The sequence below is a fragment of the Cydia pomonella genome, chromosome 12 (assembly GCF_033807575.1).
Source record: "Cydia pomonella isolate Wapato2018A chromosome 12, ilCydPomo1, whole genome shotgun sequence".
In the NCBI taxonomy this organism is placed as follows: Eukaryota; Metazoa; Arthropoda; class Insecta; order Lepidoptera; family Tortricidae; genus Cydia; species Cydia pomonella.
In genome coordinates, this window is record NC_084714.1 from 16802489 (window position 1) to 16827943 (window position 25455).

The 25455-nt window shown below is 36.2% G+C and overlaps 1 protein-coding gene across 6 annotated transcripts; it reads left to right on the forward strand.

Moving 5' to 3' along the window:
* Positions 1-205: 205 nt before the first annotated feature.
* Positions 206-24296, forward strand: LOC133523741 (longitudinals lacking protein, isoforms A/B/D/L-like). 6 transcript variants are annotated; one of them, XM_061859439.1, is made up of 7 exons: positions 3241-3473; positions 3977-4186; positions 4652-4909; positions 10123-10360; positions 15411-15482; positions 19008-19043; positions 19089-21050. In XM_061859439.1, exons 2-7 carry the CDS (start codon positions 4013-4015, stop codon positions 19622-19624), a joined length of 1314 nt encoding a protein of 437 aa, XP_061715423.1. In that variant the 5' UTR covers positions 3241-3473; positions 3977-4012; the 3' UTR covers positions 19625-21050. The 6 variants fall into 6 exon arrangements, with proteins under 6 accessions (XP_061715422.1, XP_061715425.1, XP_061715423.1 ...); XM_061859438.1 differs by lacking the exon at positions 3241-3473 and adding an exon at positions 206-399 and having other exon boundaries at positions 19008-21050; XM_061859441.1 differs by lacking the exons at positions 19008-19043; positions 19089-21050 and adding an exon at positions 17064-17960 and having other exon boundaries at positions 3239-3473.
* Positions 24297-25455: the final 1159 nt, after the last annotated feature.

Sequence of the window (25455 nt, forward strand, 5' to 3'; positions counted from 1 at the left end):
CAAGAATATATGTACGCGGAAACGAATATCGACAGTCGAAAAATTGAATACCTATGGTTAGTGTTGTGTGTCGACAGAGTAACATCCCCAGTGTGCAAAACGTTCAAGTTGATAAACCAGACCAAAAGCGGGTAGTTCGAAAAATTCGCGCGGATAAGATGCTGATGTCAACTTTAGCCAGTACTCAGCGGATCGGATAACAAATGGTCGTTATTCGCGCGTGGAGATCGCTACTTTGCTATTATTTTGAAGGTCAAGTTCGAATTGCACAGAGACTTGATTCGAGTTGACTCGCCTGTACTGTGATTCGAATTATTCCAATTAGACAACTCGACTCGCCCATCGCTAGCCAGTCTTATCCGAGACCACGGGGACAACGCCTTTCTCAAAACGTCGGAGGTAAATTTAAAACTTAAAACGCGATTAAGTCCCGTTTCTATGATTTAACAATGTGTAAAAATCGTTAATAACTAAAAACAAACTAGTATTTTACTTAGCTCAAAACGTAGCATAAATTAAGTACCTATCACTAAAAAAACGATAATATTTTTTTAAATAAACATAACCAAATTTGTAAGGAATTTTATGGTAAATCAATTATAATGCTATTTGTAAAAATATTCGGGATTTTAGCAAAAATCTGAAACAAGTACCTTCAACCCCCCTACACCCTTCAGCACAACCCCCACCCTCGAGGACTTTTAGTATGTTTATCCGGAGACCAGAAGGTATAATTATGCCAAGTTTCAAAAATGCACGAATTATTTATCCTGATTTTATTAATTTTCTTGAGCTAATAACTAAAAATGGAAAAATAAAATATTTTTACAAAAAAAAGTAAAGCGACTTCAAAAAGGATAAAATAATAAATTATCCTTTTTTAAGTATATGCGTTGCCAACTGATATGTTTGAAGTCGGTGCCAAGCCAAATAGTAACAATTCGTGCCAAAAATAATCAGCTTTATGCCTACACACATTACAACTGTAGTAATAGGTATTATAAACGTGAAATTAATTCTGTCTGTCTCTTTGTTATCTTTTCCGGCTAAACATCTGAATCGATTTAGGTGAAATTTGGCATGAGTCGGTCCTTGCATTGTTTTATATTTTGAAATGAAGTTCTCTGGATAAGGGACTGGAAATAACTCAGTCTCAACACTGATTTAAACTTTCACGATTTTTACACATTATTAACGCCATCCTCGAAACGTTGGAGGTAAATTTAAAACTTAATATGCGATTAAGTCCCGTTTGTGTTAGTTAATAACTCAGTCTCAATTCCACAATTGCGTGTTATGGAGAGTTCGAAAATTAGTAAATATAGCTCTTTAAAAGTTACGACGGTAAATAAACGCATTGGATTTATACTAATATACCGACAAACATGATATGGACTGCACTAAGAAGGTTCGACCGTATGTTCTTAGGTTCTACAGAAAGTAGGTATGTTCAGTGCTGTCGTGTAAGGCAATCCAACGTATTACGGCAATTGTATTTACATATTTATATAGCCGCATCCTCATCGAATCGCGCGCACCAAAATCATGGTGTGCTTCAAAGTTTGGCTTGGCACCGACTTCAAACACATCAGTTGGTAACGCATATGCTAAAAAAGGATAATATATTATTGTATCCTTTTTGAAATCGATTTACTTTTTTTTGTAAAAAGTTTTTATTTATTACCTTTTTATTAGCAATTCGAGGCAAAGTATTTTTTACATGCCAAATATTGTTAACGACGTATCTTTTGTGTAAAGAAAAACTAAGTACCTTTGTTCGGGCCATCTAGGCCAATTATATCCACACTTCCCGATATCGACCCCGAAGTCAGGCCCGTTGTCGGACCTGATAATCGTTTTCCCGTTTCACGGACTAGCACGTCAGCACATCGTTAACAATATTTGAAATGCTAAAAAATAGTTCATATGCAAAAATATCAAACATTGAACATTTTTGTCCATTAGAAACAAAGTATTTTTTTACATGTCATATAAAACTATGCTGATATTTAGTGAAACGGAAAAATACTCTTGCTCGGGCCCGACGTCTGACATCGGGCCATAGCGAGTGTGGATGTAATTGGCCCTTGATCCGTTCGCAAGTGTGGTTCTATAACCGCTATTTCAAGCCTTCCTAATTATAATGACGAGCAGGGCTATAACCGCGAAAATCGAAGTTCGCAAATTGTGGGCATCTTTCCTTGTCACTATAATTACATTATCTCTTCTTCTTCCTCGCGTTGTCCCGGCATTTTGCCTCGGCTCATAGGAGCCTGGGGTCCGCTTGACAACTAATCCCAAGATTTGGCGTAAGCACTAGTTTTTACGAAAGCGACTGCCATAGATGACCTTCCAACCCAGAGGGTAAACTAGGCCTTGTTGGGATTAGTCCGGTTTCCTCACGATGATTTCCTTCAGCGAAAAGCGACTGGTGAATATCAAATGATATTTCGTACATAAGTTCCGAAAAACTTATTGGTACGAGCCGGGGTTTCAACCCGCGACCTCCGGATTGCAAGTCGCACGCCCTTACCGCTAGGCCACCAGCGCACTATAATTACATTATCATTGGAGTAAATTTGCGAATTTCGGTTTTCCCGGTAGGACTTGCCCTACGGATGGTAAAGGAAAATTATTCAAGACTCAAGACTCTCTATAACAATATAGCCTATTATTATTAAACTACTGCTAGTTTTACTCAAGCGAATTCTGAGGATATAGGTAAGTAGTAGGTATGTTAGTAATCTTGAAAACGTTAATTTACTTGGCATGCGTCCTACTTTATTATGTTGCTGTTTTTTGCCGCGGTTATTGCAAAGTAGTGAGAAAATGTAAAAATACGTTGCTGTGTCGGTAGATGACGCTGAAATCAACAAAAGAGGGAACAAGCCAGCATATATTTATTTTTCCAACTGGCAATATTTTGAATAAATTATTTATATTTCATTTATTATATTTTTTTAAGTATAATAGATTAAGTTATTGATATTTTGGATTTATTAAAATAGTACATACATTAAACTGAAACATTATCACTACTTTGCATGAAGTAGGTCAAGGACAGGAAATCGAAAGGTATTCAAGTAACGAGCGCAGACTGTTTTAGATGAAAATCACATTTAAAAATATATTGAACGCACAAAGCACTAAAATAGATTAAAAATAACATAATGCATTCATGAATGTTTGTTTTCAAGCTTTCTGATTATTTAATTCTGGCAACATTTTGAAGCTTATTTTGGGTCACTGCGTCGCTTCCAACTTGTACTTCATTTGGATTTTTGTAGAGGTGCCTTTCTCTAAACTTGCAACATAGCATAGTAGTTAGTATCTACTCTAAAGTAGGTGTTTTCATTGAAGAAAGCTGGCGGGTGTGCAATCGTGCTGAACTATAATCGTAGCATTGTTAAAACACTTCAATATTATCTAAAACAGTGTTAAAACTTCATACAACAGTTAATGAAATAGTCAAGGTAAGCGTTTAGATCTCCGATGTAGCGTTACGACCGCGATAAGCATTGCTCGCTACGAGTTTTCATCTTGAAAATTTCCACTCGTGAACTTTCGAAGTAAAGTTTCTCAGAAGTTTCTTTGTTGACTTCAAACTTTGTGGAAGTTCAGCGTGTCGCGGCCCCGTGTTGAACTTGAATCTGTTATATGTGTCATGAAAAGTTTGTCCAGAAAATAGTAAAACTTAGAATTTTCGTCGCCATTTTATTTTTTGTCGCGCTGGAAAAGCGGCCATTTTCTTTGTGTCGAGAGTGCCGCGTCGCTTAGGACCGACTCGTATGTGGTCCCTAAAGTTAAAGTTGAGGTGTGATATCATTTTATGTGGTGAATCGGTGAGACGATTGGCGTTTGCGCGTGATAATCGCGACTGATAAATCGTTGTTTGTTGTGGTCGGGAGAAGTTTCCGAGTGGCCTAATTATTGCGTGGTGTATAAATTGTGTTGATGACTGAATGTTTTGATGTAGAACCGTGGGCGCGGCGAGTGGCTCGACGACTGCAGCATGGATGACGACCAGCAGTTTTGCTTACGCTGGAACAACCACCAGTCCACGCTGGTGTCGGTGTTCGACACACTCCTAGAGAAAGGCATTCACGTGGACTGTACCCTCGCAGCCGAGGGCCAGACGCTAAAGGCGCACAAAGTCGTCCTGTCGGCGTGCAGTCCCTATTTCGAGGTTGGTAATTTGCTAACACGCTCACGTAATGTAGGTCAATTGCTATCGTGTTTAACTTACAAGGCAACACAGTTTTGCTCTAATAAACAGTCCAGTTGTTTCGTTCTAGCTTTCATGCCTTAGCAATTGACTTAGATTGATGCATAGATGAGTTGGCAACAGAAAGTTGTTGCAAACTACTCTTCCAAAGTACCCATTTGTTGTCTACTATTACCCAATGATGCTCATTAACTGTGATTTGCTAAATGACATCAATGACGTCTAGATCTTATATTACTAACTAAAACAAATGAATGACTTTCAAATAACTTTACCAAAGGAATTTTGTTTAGGAACATTAAATTTGGAATGCATCTATTCAACTTTAAACATAGGCAGTGAAGTTTAGAGACAATGCACATTTACAATACAATCAAAACAAATGTTTACCTGCACACAACAACCAACACAATGTTTTTGTTACAGAATGTACTATCACAGCAATATGATAAGCATCCAATAATCATCTTGAAAGACGTGAAATATGCAGAGTTAAGAGCCATGATGGACTACATGTACCGAGGAGAGGTGAACATCTCGCAGGACCAGCTGGCCGCCTTACTCAAGGCTGCAGAGTCCCTACAAATCAAGGGCCTCTCCGACAACAAGCCGTCCCGGCCGCCGTCGCGCCCTGCACAGGCTGCCCCAGCACACCCGCCTCGCGCTCCGTCTCCACCACCACAGGTTTGTTATTATAATTGTCTTTCATTTTATCTTAACAGGTGGACTGGGTACTGTAGAAGCTACATATGAATGATGTCATAAACACTATGTGTGTTTTTATTACGAATTTTGACATGTTAGCTACAGCAATTAGCTTAATTTACCAATTACCCATACATGTACAGGTTCTAATGAACCCATACCGCAGCAAGCATGTTACTTACGTTACATTACGTATAATCATAATACTAACAGAATGAGAGACATCAAGACTGGTTTAAGTTGCATATAACTACTACCCATCGTACATACAAAAATACTGCTTAGTTCCATAGGGCCTACCACAATACCTACCACAATTAGTGGGGTGACACTCCTCCTTTGGGGCATCCTCGGCTCAGCATTGCTCCTAGCAATTATTAGGGTTGGCACAACTTGACACAGATAAGATAATGACTAGAATTTTGACAACCCTAAATAGCCAAAAAGTATAGTACATTAGAAAGGGACAGCATGATTCATTCCTGAATCTTTGTCTAACGTCAGTTTTTTAGGATGTGTAATTTCTGTATGGTAGTACTATTATTTACTCTGTACCATAATTACATCCTTTCCAAAGTGTGTATATCCATCCTGTATCCTGTGATTTGTTAGATGAGTTTCCCAAACGCAGTTATTCCTTGCAGCTAATTTTCTTTTCGCATTTTTTCCCGAAAGCGATTATCCTAGTCACTTTTTTGTCCGGCAGCTTATTTTTACAGTTGCTTTGCTTCTCTTTCTGATATTTTTTTGTCTGAATTTTAACCTGCAGTTAATTTCTGAATTCTTTTTTTTCCTTGTTGTGTTTTTTTCCGTAGCTATATTTCCTAAACGTTTTCTCCCACCAGAGGTGTGTGGGGTCGAATAGTCGATTTGAAAATGTTAAAAATAATCATAATACTTTAAATGAATAAAGGGAAGGGAATCATTTTTTTTAATTTGTTTAGAATCCATAAGTATTAATTTTCTAATGTATGTTGTTGCGGACAAGAACAAGAGGTATGGTCAATTAAAAAAATATGGATACAATCAGAACGCTATAAATATGTATACGCAACCTCATTGTCCTCATTAAGGTAGTGTATTTTTGACACGTCGATATTTTGTATCGATATAACATTTGCAGCTGACCGTACAGGATTTGATTTTTGTTATGAAAATAAATATATTTAACAACACATCACTGTTGTGGAAATACAAATGTGAAAAGTTGAACAAAACTTTTAGATAGGTATACAGGTTATGATATTTGCAGTTAGATAATCTTGATCTAATTATTCTATTAGGATTCCGGACAAAATAACTAAATAACTTTATATTTACCGAGAAACTTACTTAATATATGTTCTAAGGAATTATAACAAAACGAATAAAACAAAACACGTTCGTAAACAAATGCAAGCATGTTAAAAATTGCTTTAGGTAAATATTGCGAGCAATAAATAAACTACAGAGTAATAAAACGAATCTGAAAAAATGCGTTTATGAACAAATGCGGTCATGAAAGTCGCTACTGGAAAATAGTAAGACAGGGAAATTTAAAAAGTGGGAAAATTTGCGACTATGAATAACGGCGAAAAGAAAATTAGCTGCAAGGAATAACTGCGTTTGGGAAACTCATCTAACAAATCTATCCTGTAAATTAATGCTTAGAATTTATGTTTATAAATAAAACCCAAGTTTTAGGGAATAAAGTTTTCCTATATCACAATCTATAAACTGTTTCAACGTGAGAGTCAGAATGGCGGGTGTACCTAAATAAAAATAAATGAAAAGCATACCATATTTTTGTACCTAATTTGTACTATTTAGTACCTCCGTTAAAAAAAACTGTACCTCACGGTACATAAATCAAAAAACAGTACACCCGCCATCCTGACAGTCAGAATGGCGGGTGTACTTTATTACGCAATGTTCCCGTGGTTATTGATAAATTCTATGAAAGCCAAATTTTTGTACCTTCATATTCAATTATAATATGAGGCATTTTATTTGTGGTTTCCAAGTTTTACTCATTTTATATTTTGCTGGCTATTACAATATTGCAGGCGTTATAATTTTTCAAGTTATCGATCTCATTTTTAAGAAAAAACGCTAAGGTACAATTATTTTTATTACGCCAGGACCTTTAATGTTTAATTTGTTAAGTTCAAATAGCTCAGAAAATCATGTCTTAAAAGTTATTTTTCTTAGGAAGAATTCTTTGAATTTGCGCCTAGCATTTTTAGCCTATAGAATTTATCAATAACCACGGGAATATAGCGTAATAAAGTACACCCGCCATTCTGACTGTCAGGATGGCGGGTAGTGTTGAGTTGCTCACTCGTGAGGCACTTCATTTGTACCACTCATTTAGTTAAATTGTCGCAGAACTTCACACCGCATAAATGTCATACATCACTCCTCAATTAATTTTACTCAATTACTCGCGCGCATCACACACAGCTCTTACCACTCAAACCATTCAAACACTTCAAATTTGAAAAAAAACTCAGCCTTTCAAACTCACTCGCGTTCCTCACAACTCGCAAGAGAGTCGCGAGGCGCTCGGTGCTCGCCGACATTCAAATGAAGAAATGAGTCATTGACGTCATCGCATTCATCGCTCACACTATCAACTGCCCAACTACAAACCTTATTGCAAGGACAAAAGGTCCACCGAGAAATGCGTTGTGTTTGTACCTCGCCTTCGCCTCACTGTGACATCCCCTCAAAAATCCTTTCAAAATGAAACAATGAATTAGATTTACCGAAAGAGGGAGTGAGACAGACACGCGCCGTGCTTCAATAACACCTCATCGAAAATACGTTAAAAATGAAACACGAAAGAAAACAAGCGTAAGCGTCCGCAAGCTTACATACATATTACGCCATTTTGATCCTAGCATTGCTAAGTTACTTGTCAAAAGCGAAAAATCTAAGTCATCAAAGAACCTACCGAAGAAAGTTTTTCTCTCTGTCGCACTTGTAATTTCATACGTAAGTGCGACAGCAAAGCAAAACTTCGTGGTTCGCGGTAGGCCTCCATATTTGTTAGCTATTATTGTACTAACGCGCATACCAGTATAACCTGACCTCAAGGTTCATATTGCTGGTGTCATGTATAATCTGAATCAATTAGACTGGACAGTGAAATGGTTACTTGATAAGCGATTGAAATTCCAACCAAGTCTCACTGGGCATTTACGAAGCTAGCTTAAAACAGTTATCGTTTAAGAGACCAAAATATTATTTAAATTATTGAAATATATATATAGTGGCGTACACAAAATATGATATTTTACATTAGTTTATTAATAAAAAAGTAAATATAATTTGTATAGGTGAAATAAACATGTACATTTTAACGATTTGAATTTGTAATACTTTTTGTTAACGTGCTTCGTATAGTATTTCGATCATTTATGATTTTGACATATTTATAGTACGAGAAACTCGAAAAAGTTGTTCGTAATCTTTAGTTGTGTTTTATAAATAGTGATCAGTGACCATTCTTATAATTATTCCAAAATAACAATATAGTAACATTGTTTTCGCGATAAAATATACCTGTGGGTCTTTCTTTGTGTCTTTTGCATACAAAAATCAAGTGTATATTACACGCCGGTGGCATTACCGCGCGAACGTTATTGAGGCTTTCGTTTGTTATCATATTACAATGCTATTATTACTGATAAATTATGAGGTGGTAAGTTAGTAATTTCTATATAATAATAATGGTACAAAAAATATTGGATTTGTTCTCCTTAGTTTGTTAATTGTTTGTTTGGTAGTTTATGGTTAGTATTTATTTCAATATATGAATGTTAAACTTAAAATTATATCAAGTAGCAAGGATTGATACTGAACAATCTAACAATAAAAATAATAAACTGCTAAATTAGAACAAGTTTCATAAAAGCATCAAATTAAGTTGCAATAGGATGTATGTACTTTAACTCCTTAGTTTGATTCTTAAATGTATGTCTTCTGTTGTTAAAGTTCTGTTTTAAACCTCCAGAATTGCACTCCAAGTAAATATTTAAAAGGAAGTTTAGCAATGCCTAAATATGTATTTACATTAAATATGGTTTGCTGCCGTTGGAGTTGATGGAATAGTCGATGCTGCAAAAGTGCTAGTACCTCTCCTCATTTGAAGTAAGACATTGTAACACCTCATTTTAGAGAATGAGGTACTCATACAAACTCATTTTAAATTGATGTCCTACCCATCACTAATGGCGGGTGTACTGTTTTTTGGCGATAACTTTAAGTACCGTGAGGTACAATTTTTTTTAAAGGAGGTACTAAATAGTACAAATTAGGTACAAAAATATGGTATGGTTTTCATTTAATTTTATTTAGGTACACCTGCCATTCTTACTCTCACGTTTCAACAATCTATGAATAAATTATACCAAGCACAATAATTTAGTATACAAGTTTTATTTTAAGAACTTATCTATTTACTTTCATTGTGTATATCCGCCTGACTCACATTATCTATATGCGAGTTGTGTGGGTCATGAACTAAGAACTGTTAAGAATGAAATCCTGTGAAGGACCGAAAGGAACTAAATCTTTTTGCACGGTCTTTAGGTCCTTTAGTTCAGTGGGATTGGCGAGCGCTTGACTGATTGTGAGTGAAATGGAATGGAATGAACAAAATAGTTCACAATGACGCCGGCACAGTTGTGAACGAGATAAAAGAATGACACAACAGTGCTCAACCTATAAACTTTTCCTTATATCAAGGTGATTAATTGTCATATAGTATTGTACAACTTGATTTGTATTCAGTTTACTAAGATAAAAAAATATATATGTACAACCAATTCTTATTCATTCACAGCTCTGAGCAACTGAACTGGACTAAAGGAACTAAAAGACCAAACTTGTTCATTTGACCAATTGACTGAGTGATCTCTATAGTGACAGAAAATAATTTATTTTATTAAAATAAAAATCACAAAATTCACAAGCAAATCACAAGATAATCTTGCTCCCTAAACTGGCTAAAACACTGTTATGCGAATATTTATATACCTACAATTATTTTACATAAATATGGTCATAAATCATATCAGCCGAAAGACGTCCACTGCTGGACATAGGCCTTCCCCAGGGATAATTATAAATAAGGTACTAAATGAGAAGTAATTAAAAAATTGGTGACAATCTTTCGAAATTGTAAAGTTATTCATTTCTTGTCCTAGGTCCGCGATGGTAGCATAGACAGTCGCGAAGGGTCCATAAGCCCGACCCGCCGCCGGAAGAAAGCGCGCCGTATGTCTGTGGAAGTTCCCGCGCCTGTACCACAGCCAGCTGAAGTCCATGGGAACGGGGAGGAGACCCCTTGCAAGGAGGAGAACGCAAGAGATGGCGTTGAGGATCTCACGCTGGACGAGGAGGCCGAGGAGCCGCCGGCCGTGGCACATAACGACGTCGTACGCAGTTAGTATCTCCTTGATTACATAAATAAATATTTCTCAGATAAGACAATATATGTTGTGGAAGAATTGAAAGGGGGAAACAAGCAGCCTTTAAATTTAGGACCGTAAAGTTTTCATGATAAAAAAAACTAATAAAATAACAGTGTCTCTTCAATGATGTGTATCTTCAGTATATCATACAAAATAAATATGAATATGAAATGTAAAACTTTGAAGGGTGCTTTTTTAAGAAAATATGAGTTTGAGCCGATATAATAAAACACATGCTCATTATAGTTTCATGTTCTCAAACATGAACAAAACTCCCTACAGAAGTCGGAGGGTGTAGTTACTTTTCAGTACTTAGGACAATTTCTCCAAATAGGTTGAGATTGGGCAGCTTAAAAAAATACGTGTCTGTTATTTTAGACTACTCGCTAACATATAGGTGCCATTCATTTATTCATAAGACGATTATTAGCAGTTTTACTTCCCCCCCCCCCCCCCAATGTAAGACAAACTAAGACTAGGCCTCCCCCCTCCCTCACCCCCTATTTAATATTTATTACGTAAAATCTAAACGAAAAAACGAACAAGTAGACATTTGGTTTGTTTTAATTTTGATTTTTCACAGAAACAATTTTATTTTAAAGTTTTTCTTTATCAGCATTCGCTCGGCTCCCTCGCTATTTCATAACTTATAATTAACTTTGCGCATTTTTGTTATGTTACGTAAGAACTATCATGAGATCATGACTCTCTCTCATCCCCTTGCAAGAAAAAATAAGACATGGACGTAAATCGTCTTACGTAATATACGTATGGCGCTATATAAAAACAAATTGGAGCCAGATAGTTTGGTACCTTTCCTTGTAAGTGAAGAAACACCTAATACAAAGTACATATTTATAACAAAATGGTTAATTCCAGCCAACCATTATGGTGAAATATAATATGTTATTTACATTATTTAAGTTATACAACTTATTTATAAATATACTAAAAACTAAACTACAAAACTTAAAATCTAGATCTAAAAATAAATAAAAATAGACTTAAAATAAAATAAAACTATCCCCCTGCGGCATGGTGCCGTAGATGCTAGCAGCATTTCCTCGCTGTATCGCAAGACTAATTCTTTGAGCGAGGAAGCTGCCAGCTCTGCGGTCACCGGTGACCTCTCTAATCCTTAAACATTAACAAAAAAAACGTGTATGTACAGAGATAGTTTTAATAATATACTAAGTGAACAATACATATATTCTTCTATGCTTTTTGTTCATACTACTTTTTGCGTTTTATCACAACACCACTGGTAACAACTTGATGACAACAGGTGGTCAGGAGGACATAACTCAACTACATAAATTAGACATAGACATAGACATAATTACATTTTATTTCAATGAAAGCTCCATAAGGGTCAATTTATTGATTTATTTATTTATTTATTGGTAAAAAAACTTCGTTTTACAGGTCATGATTACATTACATATTTACATTACACATTAAAACTGATTATATATATTTACAAATTACAATAATATCTTAGCACAATAAATAATAATTCGGAAAAACGTTACATTTAGTTAATGAGCTCCATGAAGAAACTTGTCTATGCTATAGCAAGCCTGTGCGATTGTCACTTTCTGCTAACTTTATATCAGGCGGAACCGAGTTGTAGATCGTGCCACCAATGACACTGAGTGAAGTCCTGAGCCATAAAAATGTAATGTGAATTAGGATTAAATATATCAATATATCTAATGTAAGGTTACACTTACCAAAATATAAATTAACAGTTAAATTTGCAAGATGAATAAGGAACACAAGAATGAAATGATGACTCACGTTGCTCTTGCTGTGGTATGAAATATGAATCCATTCTGCTCGACTTACAACTACACACAAAGCATAAGTGCAACACATATGATCTAGTGCACAGAAACACAGAAACGTGTGAAACCTACGGCCTACGCATTTTCATCATGTGATATGTATAACTATGTGAATAGGAGTTTAACTCAAGTACATATGTGTTTACACCATTCAAGTTATTGGTGGTAATTGAGTACCAACCAAATGTTCTGATTGGCTCATATTATTTCTATACATTTAGTATGAATCTTAATTGCCAATTAACTTAACTCTTACAACATCTGTTTTTTAATCTTAAGTTTTTTTTTTATGTTTAGGCCACAGTTTTAATAGTTAATATGTGTAGTCACATTCTGATTCGCAAATAAAAATTTCAACAGAACAATAATTAACTGACGTTATTTATTCACACTAATAAAAGCAAAGAAGTTATCAATATCAACTTATCATTTACTAGAGGACCTTGTGTCATTTTCTTCTAAGCCTCATCATTTATTATCACTGTCCATACAAGTGATGTTAAACCAAACTATTAGTTTACCATCTCAAGCAAGGGCAAGCAGACATTGTTAAAAGATCATAACTTAGGACATAAGTTATTCTATTATCATTCAAATCCGTCACAGCTGCACGATTTCACGTTTTAGGTTTATGCATATATGAGTGCAATTGACAAAATAACAAGACTTTGTAGATATTACAAATATTATATGGATAATTTCGATAGATTACGAGTATGATAAATTTTTTCATTACTTTTATCCTAAGGCTCTTGAGTAGGTAGGTATATATAGGAACCTATACTACTTCAGTAAATCATTTTCAATTGGAACAGAGTTGCATTTTTATTGTATCGTTCAATGTTTAAACAGAACGAAATCAACTCTATTTTCTACACTATAGATTCAAATTTCATTAACAAATTTAGGATTTTTCATTTGTATGGCTGAGCCTTAGGAGGCTATAATAATATTTTCGATAGATGGCTATATATCAGTAATACAAGACCTATCGTTTGTACAGAACCTATACATATTACTGTACACATATACATATGTATATTTTTACACTGAAACAAAGGATAATACGTTGAACACAGCTATGGTGTAGCTGTTTACCACATGTAGTAAGATGAGTATTATTTCGATAAAACCGTCCCCTAATATAAGTAAAAAACCGTCTAAGTGTACTTTTGTAACAAGACCATGACCCTGTTTGGATTCTTGTAACTTGTGAAATATTCAAGCTATAGACCGCGGGCCAGGAGCAGATATCGTCAGTCATCGCCTCCTGGCTGATACTTTGACAGTTCCGGAATTGGAAACCATGCGATTTTGCATGCCCTATTAATAATAATCACGGTAGAAAGACAGTCAGTTGATGGCATGAAAATGTAAAAAAATAGTTTTTTCAGTCATCGCCTGCCGATTGATATTGTGTCAGATGATAGTTTAGATGCTATTTCAAATAAAATAAAACCGTATACCGGTCGTATTGCGGTGGAAAAGCCGTCAGTTGATCACATGAACATGTAAAAAAATACGCGCAAAATACTTATTTCCACAAATTATACGTAATGCGTAATCCGTTTATTTGAAACGCCTGATGGAATGCTACATGCAAAGTTTCATGATTGTGTTATTAATGCGATCATGCCGACCAGCTGACGTTCTCCACAGCGATACAACCGGCTGACGATTTTTTTTAAATTAACAATAGCGTCTAAATCATTTTTTTTACGTGTTTATGTGGCTGTCGTTCCTCAACCCACTAACGGAGCGGCAGCTGACGTCCACGAGGGTTCATCATACGTAGCCGTTAACCATTGATTATCAGTCCAGACAAAAAATAGTGTAAAAATTTCAGAAAATTAGATTAATTAAAGTAAAACCAAGGGACTGCATAACAAAAAATTACGATACCTTTATATAACGGTATGAACGATGTATCATACCGGTTTAGGTACCCTAATAAATTTATTTCGCTACCGAAAAATAACGATACTTTTTTCATGTACCTTAACCGCTTTCATAAAGGTACCCTATCAGCTTAGGCGTCGTTGCCAAGCCGCCCGCGCCTTGCGCCAACTTGGTTCCTATTAGATGAAGCTGTCTATGTATAAGCCCGTAAGCCGTTTAGATTTTATTTAATATGTATTATCAGTTTAATAACGGTTAAGGTATATACAGGTACCGTTATTTTGAAACGGTAGCGATACCTTTATATCGGAGCCGCGCGGCCTAACCGGTATAATGTATCGGTATCGTAATTTTATACCGCTACCATACCGTTATACCGTAACCGAAACCAGTCCCTGAGTAAAACAGCGTTTTAGATTTTTTTGCAACTGATATTTGGTCAGAGGGCCTACCGCGAACCACGTCCGACGTGTTGCCTCCCTGTCACATTTATGTACGAATTTACAAGTGCGACAGTGAGGCAACACATAGAACGTGGTTCGCGGTAGGCTCTCAGATAATGGTTAATTTACCAAGTGTGTCCGTGTTTGGCGCCATAAAACTTTGAAGGCTTGCAATTTGAACCGGTTGAGAAAAACGGGTATATAATAGAGGGGGTATTATATCTGTCGATAAAATTGATCGTTCTACACGTGGTTAGGGACTCTACCATAGCTGTCCAAACACTATGACTTTTCCCATTATTAGGTACTAACCACTACACACTTTAAGAGCTCCTGGCAAAGCTCGGCCGAATTTCACCTTCCCATACAAACGGAGTTTTGTTCTCATTTTATAACTACTTGTTGGATTGTAATGAAACTTTGCACATACAATGACATGAGGTATGTTTAGGGCTGAATTAGTTGATATTGCCCCACTTTATAAAACAAACGAAATAGACCAAAAACAAGTTTTGTATGAAAATCTTAAATTCGCGGTATTTTTTAACTATTTGAGGCTACATAAACAGATATGCCTTATACTATTGTAAGTACAAAGTTTCAGAGCAATCTAGCTAATCGTTTTATAATGAGAGCGTAACTACGTTTGTATGGAGAACCAAATTTGCTCCGGACCCTTAACAAGATATTTATGGAACTAATTATTTAAACAAACTAAAATGTTTAGTTTATTTGACATGATGCTTATTCAAGTACCGTTGGAAAAAATGCCTGTATTAAAGATGTGTTTCTTTTTTTATTAATTACTATATCATGGTATTTTTCTTTCTAGATTTTCAATGGCATATGGAAAGATCTCAGGATGAAATCATGAATTCAAGTGACAGTGTTCGAGACTCGCAAGGTAAGCCCGCACATGACTCTGGCAACATTGCCGGTGACATGCCGGCAACGTTGCTGCACCAAAACACCTTGCGTAGCGATATGCTTGAATACATACCTACTTTATTATGCTGACGCAGGGTGTTATTTGGACTTGAGTTTGGTATTCTGGGACAATGCACTTTGTATTTGTAACTTGCTTAAGATTTTTTTGCTGTATGGATGACTAAAGTCCATTGTCCCAGACGTCTAAGGAACGGATGAAATGCGCAATGTCTTCCCATAATTTGATGAGATAAACAGTCATTGCTTAAATAATCTATTTATCTTGTTATATATAAAATATTATATTTCACAACGGCGGAAAGAGTGCTAGTGTTTTCACATGTGAAAATTCAACCATATATTAATTAGTATCTAATATTAGTATTATAAATTACTAATCATATCACAATTTATATTTCTGTATCCATATGAATTTTAAAATATTTCAGTGCAACAGGTAAAGGTATTTTGGTAAAAGGTTTTTTTTACTGTAGCCTTTTTAAAAGGTGAGGTAATATTGATAAGGTAAGTTGATCTTGTTTTACATTTGTTTCCACTTGAATGTGTATGACGTTATGTACTCGCTTTGTCGTGGGGTCGCCAGTAGATCATTGCATGCTTACTACTATTCATAGATATTGTATTATACTATGCATATGTAATACCTAACTTTCAATAGTGCTAACTTTCTTTGTCCTACCGTGGAGTGAGCTCATTGGTAAGTAAATTTTGTCATATTTATTATACACGTATTTATTTTAAATATTAATTAGATTCATGATAAATGTGCACAAACAACTCACTTCACCCTCGATTTTTTTTGGCTATTAAAAGCTAGCGGGTTTCGTGCGACTATCGCTCGGGCGGTAGAAGTTTTATTTTGGCACAGATAGTGACACAAACTATTACTATTGTTTATAGAAGATTGGATGTGCCTCGGAAGCGGCTGATGGAACAAGGTAAACCTTAATTTCATTTAATTCGTAGTTTGATGGTAATGTGGCTTATTTATCTTATTTATTATTTCTTTATTTTTTGCATTCACATGTGATTTCACTGCAGATGTTTTTTTTATAGATTCATGTTTTAAATCATCGATCGATTTTATAGGCGTTCTCATTTATTGTGCATGTTCTTTAGACGAAAACCATCATTGTCCGCAACTAGGCTAATCCTGAGATTATTGAAAGCATGTCACGACGTAAAGAACCCGATGATATTGGATGCGCATTTCATTTAGTCATATAATATGATTCAGTACCCAATGTTACAAACATGTTGATTTAAATTACTAGTTAGGATCATTGTTTAGTAGATACCAGAAATCCTACCTACCTGTCACATGCCAAGCTGTTAACCATCACACAAATATTAACCACTTGTAATATTCTCAATCCCAATTACCTGCTCCTGTCTTAGTCTCCTAGCACAGACTGTTAATAACAAAGTACTTAACTGACAATTTCTTCTTCACATCTTTGTTTCTATGCACATTGTAACTTTGTCTTGACCTTTTTACTTACCATTATTTATTGCTTTTCATTCTTTGATCTTCCAGAACGACCCATAAATCTCATTAACGACCTACATTACGCAAAAACCCCTTTCCCATTAACTCGAGGGTACCTTAAGAGCTCAGAATTTGTGAAAAAAATAGGACTAGAAATTAAACAGGAACAAGCAGCCATAGAGAACATGATGATCGTTAAGAGAAAATACAAAAAGAGAGGAAGGAAACCTTTAAAGAGGGAATTGGAAGCGATGCCCCCTAAAAAAAGGGGAAGAAAACCAATACATGCCGACAAAGATAATCATTATTCTTGCTCTACTTGTCAAAAACTGTACAAGTATAGAAGAAATAAACTGAGGCACGAAAAGTATGAATGTGTAACGGGTCCTCAATTTGGCTGTGACAAATGTGGTAAAAAATATTCACAAAAGAAAACATTGATATGTCATATTGCTCATAAACATCCTAATTGGCTGCAAGAGTACCAAGAAATTCTTAAAAAAGTTAAGAAAGAAGGAAAACCGTGACATTGTGAATTTTTCCTTTTGACACTTGTTTTTATTTCTATTTTTTGACTGTTGTTTTTTCCAAATATTTAATTATGCATAGATTTTTGCCACTTAGAAAAACTTGTTATTTAGTAGTGTCTAAAGATACATTATGTTCCTATTAATTTAGAGTAGAACTTGATCTCGAGTAAACTGCCATGTCCTTATAAATATTTACAATTGTTGATTAGTAATATCTATAGGTGTTAGGTACGTTGTTCATAAATTACACTTAACATGCCATTGATACTATCTGATTTAAATATGTAGCAGTGTAGGAGGTTGGATATTGTTAACACATTTAGAAGAAATTTGTTTTTTGTTATAAAATTAAAACTTTTGATACTTTTAGTTTATTTTGTTTCTTTACTTTCAATATATTGTTTTCTTTACGTCACATTTGTTTTTATTTACGCTTTTTATACAATTAAGATTTATATTCGCAACTAAGCGAAAAACTGTATTTAGTTTTTCTCTTTCAGGACTGATAATGCCAAACAGAGTGGTGACTCGTAGTAAAAAAGTGGTGGAAGAGCCTCCGACGGCGACCACATTCGCAGTATTGAAGAACGTCACCTCGCCCAACTCGCTCATCATGCCCGAGGAGACTAAAGAAAACAAGCGACAGCCGGCCAAACAAACTCCTAAACCGCCGACCACCCCTAAAGCTCCCAAGCCCGAGCCCGAGCCGAAATCTGAACCGAAAACTTCGAAAAAAGAGTCCCGCTACAACATCTTCCCCCGGACCGACCCGCCCGCCAACTTACCTTGCGCGCAATATAAGACGGAGGCCAACAAATACAAATGCCCCAACTGCCAGCGCCTGTACAACGCGCGCAAGAACCTGGTGCGCCACATCACGCTGGAGTGCCGCCGCGAGCCGCAGTACAAGTGCCCGTACTGCGCGTACAGCAAGCACCGCCGCAACGAGCTCAAGAAGCACCTGGAGCGCAAGCACCCCGAGCACCGCCCGCCGCGCTCGCCCAGCCCGCGGCGCGAGCCCGCGCCCGCGCCCGCGCCGCTCTCCGCGCCCATACGCGTCGAGTGACGCCGACGTCTCATAAACAGTGCTTTATACTAGTGCCTTAACTTAACTCTTCGATCTTCCTTAGATGATATTAAAACGATAATTTTATATGAGCCTCGTATACATTGTATTATTGATAACGATATTCGATATTTTTTAAATCTATTAAACGACTTACGGTAGCCGGGCCTTTCATTTCGTCGCCCGATCCTTTTATGGGAAGATAATCTCGAGATTGTGCATGTCTGCATGATTAGAAGCTTCGCCTTATTTCTAACAGAGATTATTATTTTTTAATTTATTATTATAACGCATTTCTTTGGTTCCTTAATTTATTTTAGCCTCTGGTAGTATTAACAGTACGTAGTCGCGCTTTTGTTTTTATTTTTGCAACATGTTAAACATATTGGATTTCAGAGTCGCACAAGGAGGGGCTGCCGTCCGCGTTGCTGTCGCTGCTGTCGGCGCAGGCGCAGCCCGGGCTGGCCGCGCTGGTGCCGGCCTGCATCCAGGTCACCAACATCCTCAAGCCGCCCCTGATGCCCAAGCATCCCCTCGACTCGTTGGCCGCCATTCCCGACGACCTGAAAGCCCATCTGCTGCAACAGGCCTTTTTGCAGAACAACAATGCGCCGAAACGCGAGGAGCTAGATTCCGAGGAGTACGACGATACGGACGACATCGTCCTGCCCGAGGACACCGAGGCCTTCTACGACCATTCCGTGGCGGGCGATGAGCACGAGGAAAACAAGACAGAGGTGAAATATGCGCGCCGCGACGGGAATAGCTCGGACGACGCGAGCCGTCAGTTCGAGTGCCGGCATTGCGGTAAGAAGTATCGCTGGAAGTCGACCTTGCGTCGTCATGAGAACGTAGAATGTGGGGGCAAAGCCCCGGCTCATCAGTGTCCTTATTGCTCCTACAAGGCCAAACAGAGAGGCAATCTTGGCGTTCATATTCGTAAGCACCACAACAACGAGTGGTACATCTACGCCAGCAACAAAGTCAGGCGTAACAAAAAAACTTCAATCTAGTTTAGACTTCATTCGACCAAAGTAGATACCTAACCAAATCGGTACTGCAATAATATTATTATTTATATTTTAACTTTTTTGTTAAAAGAGTTTATATACACTGAGAATAGTTGTAATGTGCACATTCCCTAACGGCATTAGCGTTAATTTTGTTGTTTTTGTTAGAGTTTATGATCGTAGTTAAGACTGACCCAAGTATTTTATCGGGAGTTCGGCCCCAGGTCGGATATATATTAGAGTTAATGTCCGTTATTTCCAAAGCGATATATTTAATGAAAGTGTAGAATCTAGTAGCGAATATTTTGATATCGGACTTGACATAAAGCAATAAATTTTCATACCATGTTTAGCTCGAATTTGTCTAGATTTATAATCAACCATTCCTTATAAGGAATATGTAATTCCAAATTTGTTAATCGTAGTGCAATGATATTAGAATTACTAGTTAATTAGGTAAAAATATATATAATTGTTTTGTAGGTTATATTTTTCTTTCATCTTTCTCTCACGGGTAGAAACTAATTATAATTTTTGATGGTCAAGTCTTTTATCCATTAACCAAATCGTTGTTAGTCCTGTTTAATTTATTTCTGCTGTTTTTGTTTTCCTAACTTAGAGTTTACATTCGAGGGACCATTATTTATTACCTTGTCTTCCTATCTCTACACCTTTGTAGCAAACCCAAAGTTATATTAATTTAAATTGTTTATTTATTAGTGTAAGGATAATGTTTATAAAGCTGCTTTTGCAGTCTTTTATAGGAAAACAATAGATCTCTCAAGTGACTGTCTGATTTATTGAGTTTGTTGACGAGGCTATTCCACCGAGCATATATATCAGTATACTGAGAATCTATTGCTTTTGACACGATTAGGTAATAAAAGCTCATCCATAATGTGCCTACAATGTTACCTGTAGTTATAATATTATAATACTTAATGGTGTTTTTGATATTGTTGTTATTCGGTAAACTGGGATAGAGAATGTGTTCAAAATTATGTAAATTGTTATCTTGATATTAACTGATATTTATTTGCAATAACCTATTCGAGTTTTGTTTAACATATTGACTGTTGATATTTTTTGTTAAACTAGGATAACAAAGCTATTTGACCAAAGTCAGTATTAGATTTAACGTGATGGTAAGAAATAAGAAGTTATTGTTGTAGAAACATTCAAGTCATACAACCGAGCATGCAAACTGTTCTGTTCTGATTAAAATATGCAATATTCCCATCATATATTTATTACGCTCTTGGACACTGAATGTATGTAGCATGAATTATATTCAAAACGAATGGTACGTCGTTTAAATTGTTTGTTAATTTTATTGGAGACCTAGATTAATTAGTGTGATTTTTATATGAATATTTTGGGGTTTATCTGGTAGAAACGTTTAATCAAATATAGTTATAATATATATGAACCATTTGTTTTCTTTTTCTGTTTGAAACTTTAATTACCTATCATAAAACATGTAATAATTAAGGGGTAATTTTAAATACTTGTTTAAAGTTCTAGTTAATTTTGGTAATGTTGATTGGTAAGTCTTATTATTGAATATTTACACCTGGTTAACAATGCATGTAACTGCATGTTAAATGTGAACCCATCGCAGCTTATTTTTCAACTTTGCATGTTCCCGTTTTTCCTTTTTTTCGTTCATACTAATATAATTAATAATTTCAGGTAGACAAGAAAACCCATGGGTCGGGAGACTACTTTTAAGTAACAAACTTGTTAGAGTTGTGACTAGAACCATATCGGTCCAGTAACACCATTCCTTAGCATCGCGTGCCGATGATGCCGGTTTAGATATGCATAAAAATAAACGGATCTGAACGACGATACACCTTCACCGAACAATTTTATTCATAAAAAATAAACGTTATGATTTCCTTTTTGTTTCTTTTTTTTACTTTTCCTTTGCAAAGCTTTCATCACAGCACTCGGTGGATACTCACAGTAGATATCTTCTATAGTTTATGTATCTGTTTTGTATTTATGTATATTTTATTATGTATATAACATGTATACGTTGCTTGTAACTGTTTAACCACACGGGAATGTTGAATGTTGCGTGTCGTTGTGTTCGCGTGTGATCGTTTTATGACGTCTGTGGCGATTTCAGGAGCCGTGCCGGAGGACGTGTCTTTCACTAGGATCGGGGGCCTGTCGTGGGACCAGTGGTCGGCGCGGCTGGCGCTGCCGCTCGTGGCGTCCATGCGCGTGAGCGGCCCGCAGCTGCCGCCGGCGCCGGGCGAGCCCAGCTTCACGTGCCCCGACTGCGGCCGCGTCTACAAGCTCAAGTCCTCCCTCCGCAACCATCAGAAGTGGGAGTGCGGGAAGGAACCGCAATTCCAGTGTCCTTACTGCGTATATCGCGCCAAACAGAAGATGCATATCGCGCGCCACATGGAGCGCATGCATCGGGAAGTCCACATGAAACCCGAGCAGTACATAAAGCAGGATAACGTCGACGCTTGCACATAGCGCGACCGGCATAGTCACTATTAAATACTCCATATTTTTATAAGAATTTTGAAACTGTATTGATGTTAGTGTTACAGTCTTTTTTGATATTTTTTGACACATTTTTGTATAAGGACCAATTTTGATGTTAATATTTACAGTTATTAAATCGTGCGAAGTATATATTAGTCAAGACATGAAAAGAATCATATCAAAAATCCGAAGTTTTCCTGATTGTGATAATTGTGATGAAATCTATTTGTGATAGTGGCACGAGGCAGTCACGTTAGATGTAGACGTCAGCTAGGTCACAAATGGTGCCTAATATAATCGTTACCCACTTTATGCGACATCAACGAGTGATGAACATTAAGATACCACAAATGACAAGTTACTCATAGTATTCACACTAGTTGCAGTTTAATTGCGACAGTGTAAGAAACTGTTGCATTTACGAGTATACTAATATTAAGATGAAGTGATTTGTATAGTTACGCTTTTTACTATTTTATGTACAGCATTTATTATGTAAACTTATCATTCCTGTACTAGGGCGTAAGTTCCGTGATTTTGGAGCTTTGATGTTACATACTCTTTGTTTAAAATTGTTACCAATTACAGTTACTATTAACAGCATCGCTAACAGATTTCGTACAAACAATCGTACAATTTAGAGTTAAATTTTCAGTATCGTCAGATCTGAGGTGTACAACTTGCCACAATTTGTTAAGTATTTTGACAACCGTTTGTTTGAGATGCATAGAAATCGTGATTGAGATGTCTCAGACTCGTATATTATGTAAATGATATTTTAGTTTTAAATAAAATGAAGCTATTACCGCTTAGTAAGCAAGCTCTAGTTCTCTGCCATAATGCATGTTCCATTATATTGTAATACTCACTTAAGTTAATTTTTCTATTATTTTTAGATCTCCTTGCGTCTAATGCATTTATTTTATCTTTAGTCTAGGATTTTTTTATGTTAATATTCTCATAGCCGAGTATCAGTTGAGTGGACAATTGACAAACTCGGTAGTTCCTGGAATTGTATGTCTGTTGATTGATACGTTCTTGTGATTTTATCTGTAATTGTAATTACTCCTTTTGGGGCCAATCATGGTTGTTAGGTCAGACCTGCAATAGCTACAAGTGCCTTATGAAAATTGTTGAATTTAATCGTTGAAGCGGAAGACACTGCCATTAAAATTGCGTTAATCGTATCGATACCTAGTGCACAATCAAGTTTTAGAAGTTCAAATATTCTTCCACGTAGTTTAAGTAAATATTTACACATTCAATTACCATTTAGAAATTATTATAAGATTAGTGTCGGTATCATGTTACAGAAGCTATTAAAAAAAAAGTGAACAAATAATCAAAAGCTTGTTGATTTAGTGTTAACATGGTACCATCGTAGGTTATTTCCGGAGTTACCATCATACAATCAAAATGTAAAGTTCACAGTACAACCATACGAAGTCTTGTCAATTTAAAACTAAGTGCCTTCAATCGTTAGTCATTAGGGTTTAAAACGTTCCAGTTTCTAAACTAGTTCAAAAAACAGAAGCGTTAGAATGACGATAGTGATCCTCTTGAAGAATCTTAACTTCTTTGGAAAGTACAGCATTTCTCAACTGTGATATGTAATTTGTGCAGATAATCAATACGCGGAGAAAACAGAGTTACAAAATGTAGTAAAACGAATGTATTCCTAATTGTTGGTAAGATCATGATCCTAGTGATGTTATTACCCCTCTTCCACATACGCGTTTATTAGCACGGGTTAAAAAATGCAGGGAATCTGCCATCTGTTAGAAAGAGACTTATACATTCTCGCTAGGGTTAGACCAAGATAAGTCTGCAACGATTATGAGAGCACATGCAATGCAAGTATTATTTTAAATATCGAATTTCTATGAAATTATGAAGTAAAAATAACACTTGCACTGCGTGTGCTATCAAAATCATTGCAGACTTGGTCTAATTCCAACAGATTGCTACATTACTGCTTCAATGCGCGTAATATAAGTGCGTGTGTGGAATTAGGGCATTTGCTAAAATGAACAAATCAAGATACTGCCTATAGAATATTACTAGGTGATAGAACCAAGTGTAATCTGTTGATAAACTTACAGTGATTAAATGCATTTGATTGTATTTGTATAACCATTTTGTATTTTAATAAAGTTGCTATACTTGATTTTTTGGTTTCACTTGTTAAATGGTCACATTTGGGAGGATTGGGATGAATTGTATGGGATACAAAACTAACGAACACTAACATTGCATGATAAAAATATACCTATGTATTTTGAAAAATTGTAACGAGGATCAATCTGATTTTTTATCCTGCAGGTTCTTGAGATAACTTCAAAATTACCTCGAATATTTTGTGCTAGCCCTGCCGTCATTTTTTAAATCAGACTGGTCTTTGCTGATCAAATACTGTGAAACGAACAACGTTAAGAACTACGGTTTAAATGGTCGCATGTATCATATAAGGAGGTAGATATAGATATACCTGTAGATAAAGCAAATTAATGGGAGACATGGTGCATTATCCTACGCTTGGCGGCACATTTTATTCTTAAAGGTGGCTTGGCTTTACAGTAACGGTGGTAGCTTAAGTACTTGCACGTTTTATTTTGATTTGCGTTTTATTTCAGTTGCACAGTTGTACACTCCTTATATATTGGGTTATGGTACTTCGGGTTTGAGCGGCGGTAAGGCGGGATGGACGCTATACGAATGTGTGGACTGCGGGAACAAGTATAAGCACAAAGGTTCTCTCCAACGGCACATTAAGTACGAGTGCCGAAAACAGCCCAGTTTTAAGTGCCCTTACTGTGTGTATCGGGCCTATCAGAAACACAACCTGTTATTGCACGAACGCCATCTTCATAAAGATTTGCCGGAGAAGGTGGATTTCGTATCGGAATGACCCACCGAGGCGTCAATGTCAGTAAAGTTCTTGTTTTTTCGTAGCGACTAACATTGGGTTTAAGTCTAGAACATTAATAACTAACCAACTAGGTATTTTAAAGATTTTTTGTGGGAAATTATTTTTTCAAACAATATTGGATAATAATACCTAAATGTATTATTTAAGCATGTTTTTAAATTCAACTTCCGGTTCGATATCACTTGCATCAGTATTTTAGTTTGCACGTAACTTTAGTAGGTATTTTAAGCTTGATAGCTTCATACCCTAGAATGCAGTAGTTGGTGTGTACAATACCATCACAAAACAACTAATAATTTGAAAATGGTCATTGATAATAATAAAAAAATGTTAAACACATAGCTAACAGAGTTAATAATAAAAATAATGTCCGTAAATCACGCTCGGCTTACTAGAT